The sequence below is a fragment of the Lygodium microphyllum genome, chromosome 16 (genome assembly GCF_053477565.2).
Source record: "Lygodium microphyllum isolate KBCC chromosome 16, Lygodium_microphyllum_v1.1.10, whole genome shotgun sequence".
In the NCBI taxonomy this organism is placed as follows: domain Eukaryota; kingdom Viridiplantae; phylum Streptophyta; class Polypodiopsida; order Schizaeales; family Lygodiaceae; genus Lygodium; species Lygodium microphyllum.
Genome location: NC_141150.1, coordinates 119,850,853 through 119,860,709, shown reverse-complemented (window position 1 = coordinate 119,860,709; position 9,857 = coordinate 119,850,853). Strand labels below are relative to the sequence as shown.

The following is a 9,857-nucleotide window of genomic DNA, read 5'->3' as shown; positions in this document are numbered from 1 at the left end:
AGTCTCTCTCGCGCACATAATAATAATGTACCTCAATGTAACTAGTAAAAGTAAATAGTGGTAGCAAAAGTTCATTGGAGACCCAAATTAGCCAAAAGACATATGAGCTAAACACACTTAAACCTATAGCTATGAAAGTTGCAATGTACCCATCTTTAAACTAGAGGTATTCCATAGTGGGCTACTTTTTACTCAACCATTACCACAATATGCGTGAGTTGGTAAGCATGAAGCAAAGCACTTGCAAACATACACATGTCATAACTAGCCCAATTGTAATCTAAAAAAGCATATAAATTTAGTGATAACAATCTCCCTTAAGATAAAACAATCTAAAGTGCAAAGTACAACTCAAGCAACAAAAGGCACTTTGTTGTCTATCAATGCTTGGGGATTAGGCTATGCATAAACTTGCTCATCTATGAGAATAAAAAGTAGATGTCATGTCTCCTAATGCATACATAAATCAAGCATCCAACATTTTGATAGAGATACATAGAAGGAGTCCTCCAAAATTATGAAGGCTTAGCTTGAAACATGTCTCAATCCAAGTAATAATGAGGTTTTTGTCCTTGGACCAAATCTCTACAATGTCTCGATAAGCTTTGTTTGGTGTACAAAGCAATACCTGCATCATACAATATGCTTTGTTTGGTGTACGAAGCAATACCCCCATCACACCACTTGAACTAAATGCCTAAACAATGATGCAAAAGGTCCAAATCTAACAATTTCACAGCCAAATTTTAACTGCAAAATCATTTGATGACTTCCCTATTCAAACATAAACCTCAGCTTTCCTTTTATCGTTCTTAACAAAACCACATGGCTAGAGAACACATACTTTACTTTCTCATGCAAATCACCATTCAAAAATACATCTTTGATATCCAACTGACATGCATTTCAATCATTATGAGCTGTTTTCACCCCACAATGTCTAGAAGCGAAGCGCCCCATGGTATATACATGTACTTTGAGTACATTGTAATCAAAAGAATGTCGGTATCCTGACTACTGCCCCAGCTTCCATGCCATAATGTACACCCACTCTCTTTGCATCATGGCCTAGGGCAAGCCTGTGAAGCACCTTCACCACTGCTACATCTGCAGGGATACCCCCCAATATGTGGACCACAATGTCATTTACCTTTCTCCACTCCTGATGCCAGGATCAAGACCCAGGCTTTTGCTCTTCTAGCATGGTACAACACAAACATGATCCCCCCTGCCATGGCTACCAATTCTATCAAATTCCTCTATATTGGCACAGCCATTGCACAGCTGTTTTTAGGAACTCTCTTTCTGGTATCTCCAGACATCCATGACGACAATAATGACAAAGACAGGCACAGCAGTATGTGAGGACCAATGAGTGTATGAACAGAAGTGGAACAGGGTCCACAGAGGGGGTGGAGACAATGCCCCATTCCATAAACTGACCAGAGGGGTGGAGACAATACCCCATCCCATAACTGACATAGTTTCAACATGCTGGAAAGCACCAAAGCACAGACAAATCCATGGTTCCTGCTGTCCTGGCAGTTTCAACATGCTGGAAAGCACCAAAGCAGAGACAAATCCATGCTTCCTGCTGTCCTGGCCTTCCTTGCCCTGCTTTCTCAAGGGCAAGGGAAATTTCAGTCCACTGATGCCCACAGTGCTGCAACTGCATGGCAATGTAGCCTTCACACGCAAGATCCCCTCCTTCAAGCCCTACCGCACACACACACAGCGTATGGAGAACCAGTAATCATGTATCACTCTTATTTGACTATCCAATGATCACAAGTCTTGGGCTAATGTATGATTTAATGTTTATGCACAAGGAAATTTTGAGCTAATACAAGAGCACCAAATATAGGTAAATAACTGTGTTGGATCAAAGGCAATTATTGTTCAAGAACAACAAAATAAAAAGACAAAAGCAACAGTGGATACTCTACAAACAACTCTAATTGGTGAAGTAGCATTTGATGACGTGCATGATATACATGTTAATAAGCTCCATAGTATAGAATCATGCAAGCTTTACAACAATAGGTTCATAGCTCTTGATGAAGTAAACAAGTGAAATAGATGCCTTGTGACAACCTAATGAAGTAACAGCATATCCAAGAATGTCATTATTTCATCTTAGACAGCTAGACATAAATGTGGAGACAAATTTTGTAAGTAACATGGGCTGACTGACTCAAAAGCACTTCGAATTTAAATGGCATCATTAAGAGGCCCTCATAATGGCTACCTGCAGTTCCATGCAGAGCACGCTATTAGAACTTAAAAGCCTTCATAGGACTGGTCCCACTGTCCACAGATACATATGGTACAAAAGTGCACATGCACACTTACAAGGTTGGGGGACCAAACATACTGTCTCAAAGACAAACCACCATTTACGGCATTTATCATTCATAACTTTTGCCACCATGGGTTACAAGATGAGATCATGGTTGGTGCAATATACATATTCACTGAGCAATCAGGTCAATATACAAGCAGCTCTGATACAGCCATTGTACTAAAGTCCGTATTTTGAAGTTTCAAGTGTTGACATGGATATTCACTAATTGATGGGTGCCAGAAAATATTAGTTACCAGTGCTCTCTTACTGGCAGCCTGATTCATATGCAACAGATCCCAGAAGTTCTGGACCATTCAGCCTTGGGTTGTTCTCAAAACTACATGGGCAAAGAGCAAAACAAAATCTTTATTAGGTAGCAAAAAGAAAAAAGCTCTACTCATAAGAAACTTACATTACAAGGTTTGATAACAACTTCTAATACTGCCGAAAAAACAAAAAGCATTTTAAGGTGTATCCACAACAATATATAGCAAAAAGATAGGGTCGCTCTATAACTAGATATACAGCAGTGCACCTTGAAAATTGCCCTAATAAAGACAACATAATACGCAAAAGCCTTTTGATACTTCAAGAAAGACGAAACATAGTATGTGAATGCAGACTTTGATGCTTTTAAAAAGACCAAAATTTAAAAGGCAAGAAACTAAGTACTTCAACCAGACTCTCTACTCTTAAAGCGTCCACTTTGCATCTAAAACAGATTCACCTTTTCATAGGGAAGTGCTCAAATGGTCCTGCAACAGGTATGGTTCCACAGAGATCATTGGATGAGACGTCCCTGTACGATTTGCATAATTTATCAAAGGAGGCCCCAATGCACAGGGAAAAGTCTTAAGAGAATCATCTTACACAAAACCTACAGCTAACTTACATCACTTTCAGACTCTTAATGGTAGTTAATGCCCGTGGAATTCGCCCTGTCAATTGATTGTTATTGAGACGCCTGCACCACATAGACACAGAACTTAACCTTGAATCCAAATGATCAACATAACACGTTCATCACACAGTAACTAGAAGACCTCTGCCTTGTTAACCAAATTAGTCACAAAGTAGCAAGAAGAAGCCTCCAAATTCTAACAAGCAACTCAAGAAGATGCAATAAAAAGTAATCTCAGGTTCATTCACCAGACAACTTTCCATATTTCCACAGACAAACACAATGTCATTCCTATAGTGGTGTGATACCTTGCAAGTAGATAGAATAATTCAATAATAAAGATATCCTCAGTTACGCCTTATTAACTAGAAGTAACAAGAGAAAGACGGTGAGAGAGAAAGAGAGAGGGAGAGACTCACAGGAAAATAAGAGACTTCAAATTTCCTAATGATTCTGGAATCTGTCCTGTGAAATTGTTGTTGTAAAGATCCAGGCTGACGAGATTCTTAAGCTTACCCAACTCTTCAGGTATTTTGCCTGTAATCTTGTTCTTGTATAACTCTCTGTCATCCACACACACATCTTCAGACAAAGATCCCACAGAAGGACGGGTGGAGATAGTAGCTGTTACCAACAATCAAATACATACAGATACTGTAAATGTTGAAGATTTCCCAGCTCAGGAACAAGGTGCCCTGATAGATTTGAGTTTCCCAGGTCACTGCAAAGCCAACATGTGTTAGAGAGCCCAAATGTTCAACAACAACCACACGTTAGCAGAATTATAAATCTGTTATCACTTTTGATACATGAATTCCGGTATTACAAACAATACACAATAGATGAAAAGATTGCTTACACTCGCGTCACCGCATTATCTTGGTTGCAAGTGACATGGAACCATGTGCAGGGATTCACAAGTGTTGGGTCCCAGCTCTGCAACACATTGTCTGGATCGGACAGGCTTCTCCTAAAAGCATGAAGAGCATCACCTGTGCAAACACAATCATCTCCCTGTTTTAGGCATCAACCTCACTAGAACCACACAAAGCAGGCACTGAGACTGAAATACAGGGACACTTTCTGTGGTCACGGAGGAGAACAAAGACAAGAAATCTGTGTGCCCTCAGGAACTGGACAGTGACTCCTCTTTAGGCTCATACATTTCACATAAAAATGAAAAACAGAAAACACAGCCTGCATATGAGGCACGCCATTAAAGACTAGGCATTCTGTGCCAAAACCACACAAAGTACGGCATCATGAAAACAGAGTGCGCTTCGGACCCTAAGCCATGATCATATCCCATTGTTTGTTCTACAACACATCCCATCTCTAGTCATACAAAGCATTAAAGATGATCATATCCCATCTTTTGTAATGGAGCACAAAACTACACATGATCGCAACGCCTACCCAAAAGACGCTAGAATGAGCACACGTACCTTCTGAATTTGAGGACGCGAAAGGGGCTACTAAGAGGGCAATCAACAGCCCAAACAGAGCAATCCTCTTCGTCTCCATCAGTCGCCCAAATGCCAATTTGTGGTCAAAATCCCTCGTTTCACAGATGGGTGCAGAGCTTACACAGCGCTTGAACCCTCTGGTTTCACCCTTTCAGCTGCTTATGAGATGATGATGCTCTGTTCTGATGATGCCCTGTTTCCACCCCTTTTCTTCTCTGATGAGAGAAGCTCCGGACTCAGGAAACTGCCCTGTTCTTTCCTTGTAGCTCGTTTTAGATGCTTATCCCCCTTTTTTAAGGCAAGAAGCTAATGAGATTATGCTCTGTTTTCCCGACCCCGTCTCTCCTCTGACAGAGAAGATCAGGACCCAGAAGAATGCACTGTTTTCTCTTCGTCTTCTCCTTCTGTTTTGAATACGTTAGTAAGCCAAAAGAAATACAAAGAAGAGTGAATAAAAAATGAAGGGAAAATGCAAATGATGATACATGGGGTACTCGAGTCAAGAGGGTCATCATCAAATATTAACAAAGTCAATAAAGGAGAGGCCTTTTCCCCCTTTTTTTTTCCGGGGCACACTCATGTGGAAGATAAATGCCTTGTACTTCTTCAATCGTGCAAAAGATCCGTGACCACTGGGCTAAGTGGTATGGCGAAGGCCCCAACTACAAGGAGCCTCTCAAGGTCCCATTCCATGGCCACCTCCGAATCCTAGTAACGGTTGCAAATTAGCTCTCGCACAATTGCTTGCTCCATGGTCTTGGTCACCCAAAAGGGACCTCCAACCACCATAAAGAGACCATGAACCCCCTCTTTAATGGTAGGATCAATCGATACATCAACCACTCGAGCAAATTGGCCGCCCGAGAGGTTACACCCCACCTTTGAGTTCTAGTAAGGGTACAATCCCTTAGTTGCTCGCTTAATGATTTTGGCCATAAGGTGACATGTTGCTCTCTCAGTAACAATTGGGCAGATCTACTATTAGCCTCTCCTGTTGCATTTTCTAACATTGGATGCAAGCCGAAAAACAATAGGCAACCAAAAAAAGAGGAGGAAGAAAACAATTTGAGACAATTATTACTTTCTCTGCATATCATTGGGACCCCTCCAAAACTACATCCCCCTAAAATAAAAAGCAACTAGCACTCTGTTACAGAGTTGATGAGGGTGCAAGTGCTCAATGGTGAGTCCATCTCCGATCGTGACTTGTACGGTTACAAATTTTGAAAAGTACATGTGTGTCACCCTAAGTTTCCATATTAAGCAAAATGAATAGGTATTTATGTAGCATGCTCACCCTGCTTACACTCTAAGATACTTACACGTCCAAATGCCCACTTTGTACATGCGACGATATTGAGAGTAACCACAAATTTGAACAAGAAATATAAGTCAAATTTGTTCAAACACTTGAATATTTTCTCTATATTAACCCACTACAACCAATTTTGTATAGCCATAGACTAGGTCTTTGTAAAAAAAATGCATCAATTATAGCAATGCCATTGCTGTTCAAAGCAAGACTTTAATGGTCAAAAGATTGAAGAGGACAATTTTGAAGCGCATGCAGTTTCCTCAAGATGGAGATGGTTTTTCCACATGAATCAAGGACTACCAACTTTATAACCTTTTTCAACATTACATGGGGACTTCGGTGCATAAACAATCCCAGCTACCTCAATGTGCTTATCATGACAACTTCTTTATTTCAAAACATAAATTAAAGCCTAAGACAAGCATCAATCATGGAAAAGTCCAAAAGCTTGAATTTCAAGTATCTCATCTATCTTTATAGGATGAGTAAATATTTTGACTTGTTAATGCTAGGAACTTTTTGAATTAGTTATAACAAGGATCCTTTACATCATAGTAAATAAAAAAGTAGTAGCCACTACCTCAGTGTTGCTCTCATTACGTTTTACTTTTTGAAGATGCCAATATATTTGCCATAAAATTCCATTGGCCTTGAAAGCACAAATTCTTGCTCCATGAACCCAGTATGTATAGAATCTTTTATTCTATGAGTTTTTTTGGGCCAACTTATATGTTGTGAAGATTTAGAATATCTTATGTATATAAACTCCTTTGTAAAACTTTGTCAAGTTTTAATCAAGGCTCGTAACACAACATCACATGCCCCCATAAGAGAGCACTAATAAAAAAGGATATTTGATGAGTTTATCTAGATGAAGGCGAGGCATAATATTCTTAGAATAGTTCTATCAATGTAAAAAAGTTGTGCTCAAGAGCGTTTCTTAGTAAAGAAAGCACAAAGTGATTGCATGTGTACACGTTACACTTTTATATCTATGTACATGTGTAGAAAGTAAATGTATGTAGTGTGTCTCTGGAGACATTAATTATGAGTACAATAATATTTATAAACCTCTATCATGACATGCTTCTTCAACTTATTTCTTAGGTTTTATAAAAGGATAGTTAAAGAAAAGAATGAGTTGCATATTGTGTTTACAACTCTCTTTTATTGTCTAAGCACCAATATTGAAAGTCTTACACATAATGTTGGGTATACATTGTACTAGATGTACCCACTATGGTGGTTGTAAATAGCACAAAAGTTATATTTAGAATACTCACATATGGTGCTTCACTTTTCACTAAAATGGAATTGAGTTGATGATGGAAGAAGTGCCTTCCTCTTTCCATATTAATTATCTCATTCACTATGTTCTCCATCATAATTTCCAAGCTTCCTTCTTAGTCTAGATTGAGAATTTCTCATTGCATGAGATAGCTAAAGCATAATAAGACCTCAACATCTTGTAAATAAGAAAAATCATAATTGCACGTATAACCAAGTATTGTTTTCCATAACTAAAAAACCCCACCAACAAGGAAGTTATTATTACATTAGCATTGCCTCATCCTTAGCTAAATTGGTGGTGATGCAATTGAGCTACCCAATGTAGCTATAACGAATAAATTTGGAGGGTGTTATCAACATAAAGTCAAATATTCAACATAATATATTTGGAAGTTACGTACAACATACATTTGAAAAGCGTAGATGACATGAAGTGAAATATTCATCAAAGTGGCATGAACTATTTGAGGACAGGTCAATTATCATTAGTACAATAAGCACTATTGATATGATCCAAGGCAATTCTACATTCTTATTTGTCTACCCATAATTTTTGTAATTAAGTTACATAGCTATACATCAATATAGTTATAAGTTATATACTATTCATGGTCACTCTAAGCCATTGTAGTTATTTGTCAAAGAAATTTTTATGGATAGCCTCTTACTCAAGGAGTGGGGATTGTACCTTTGATTATGGAAATTATCATTGAGTATTGTTTGTCCATTTTACAAGCACTTTAGCTTCTTGAGATTTAGTCTTCTCTCATATTATGAGCTAAAGCAACATGTGAGAGAGTGAGGAAGAGTTGAGAAGTCAAAGGTGAGTAGAATGCCACACCTAAATTCTTATCCTCCTCCTGTTCTCTTTGCTCTATGGCAACTACGCGAGAGTAAGTGCATGAAATGAGTGCAATGAGGCAATTCAATCCTCAAACAACATTGTAAAACCATAGAGTGCTTTTAGATGAGCCTATTTATTGCTTCTCCATTTCATTCTATGACATCTCTATTTCTTGAGTTATATATGAGGTAAGATCAACCCTTAGTTTTGTGAGAAATTAGGAATTTGTGCTACAAAGTCTCTTTCCTTGTTATGCAAGGATTAAGGCCTACAAAGTGACAAAGAGTCCAAGTCATGTGCTCCATTCAGTGGTTTAGCTCACTTGAGGATTGGGTGAGGAGACTACCCAATATAGATGAGAAAGTTTGTGCTCTATTTTGGATACGTTTCCAAGGCTAAAGAAGTATTGCAATAGAGCACCAAAATGGTTGGATTGAGCTTGCTTGAGAGAGTGCAATAGCTAAAGGTCGACATAAGTTAGGCTTCAAGATGAAAACCCTTATCAATCTTAGATAAAGTAGAAGAACTTTGATTGAGTTTGGATAGATATGATGTTGTTTTAATAAGGAAACTTTCTTTTTTAATTCCATTCCTACTCATAGATTGAAGAGCAAATCCTTTGTTGAGAATTGCAAATCACAGTGTTTTGTGAGGGAATTTCACGAGTGACCTTGAGAGTTCTAAGATTCTTCTTCCACCAAAATGATGTTTAGGTCATTACAACCACCATGAGGGCTCTTCTACTTCTAATTATCATCTCTAAGTAGTAAGTCCTACCATATACTAATAACAATTCCACATGTCACCAAGAAAGATCTTAGAAAATTGGTCAAAACTCAAACTACTATTTTGCTCAAACCGTATGAAAAATTGACACTGTAATAGGTTTTAAAGGTGTTGAAGAATCAATACTTGGTATCTAACACTAGCATAAGGATTCTACAACTAAGGACCATTTGAAAAGGATTCCATTGTATCCTTTTGTCTCCAAAATCTACTACATACTCTAGAAAGTGGAAAGATGTCAAGGAAAACAGAAGACATGGAATTCACAAATGGTGCCATTGTCTCTTGTCTTTGTCTCCTTAATCGCCACATTCCTTGGTACAAATTTGGGTTGTTTGAACTTAGTCCATGCGTCATAAGTCACAATATTGAAATCCAAACCCTTGTCATGAGAGCATTTGTGACATGCTCTCTTTTTGCTATGAGTTTGACCCTAAGAAATGCAAATGGTATTAGCTCTTTGTCATTAGGTTCAATTATTGTGGTCTTGATCTTTTTAATCAAAATGTTGGGCCCTTTAGTGCTATCGGATGCCTTAGGTTTAGGGCTATCTAAATACATATGGGTAATGTTGCACATTGCATCTTAGATCAACCTTATCTTCTTAGGGGAGGTCCTTGCTTTTATGAGCAATTCTTTGACATAACTATTTTTAAAGGATTGCCAAGGAGCCTAGTTCAATGAATTACTTAAGGAATCTTATTTTGCATATAAAATACCATGGTAAAGTCGATGGGTTTTCTTAGGATTATCAAATGGATATGTTTTCTAGTTTGAATGGATCCTTCTCGCATAGTATCAAGGAAAAATTTAAAAGTTAGGAATTGGTTTCTATATTGGTATACTATTATTTCATTTTTTAGCCACGTTAATACAATGAATTATTTTCCTTGCCTATACATGGCCCTTAT

General features: G+C 38.2%; 1 protein-coding gene across 3 annotated transcripts; it reads right to left on the bottom strand.

Moving 5' to 3' along the window:
- Nucleotides 1-479: 479 nt before the first annotated feature.
- On the bottom strand, nucleotides 480-5,159 carry LOC148023306 (leucine-rich repeat protein 2-like). 3 transcript variants are annotated; one of them, XM_087696345.1, is made up of 8 exons: nucleotides 4,691-5,159; nucleotides 4,105-4,237; nucleotides 3,895-3,966; nucleotides 3,665-3,808; nucleotides 3,237-3,308; nucleotides 3,072-3,143; nucleotides 2,599-2,681; nucleotides 480-628 (listed from the first exon to the last, which is right to left on the bottom strand). In XM_087696345.1, the coding sequence occupies exons 1-7, from the start codon at nucleotides 4,767-4,769 to the stop codon at nucleotides 2,609-2,611; spliced, it is 645 nt and encodes a 214-aa protein (XP_087552471.1). In that variant the 5' UTR covers nucleotides 4,770-5,159; the 3' UTR covers nucleotides 480-628; nucleotides 2,599-2,608. The 3 variants fall into 3 exon arrangements, with proteins under 3 accessions (XP_087552471.1, XP_087552469.1, XP_087552468.1); XM_087696343.1 differs by lacking the exon at nucleotides 480-628 and adding an exon at nucleotides 1,971-2,248; XM_087696342.1 differs by lacking the exon at nucleotides 480-628 and having other exon boundaries at nucleotides 2,379-2,681; nucleotides 4,691-5,158.
- Between the last annotated feature and the right edge of the window lie 4,698 nt (nucleotides 5,160-9,857).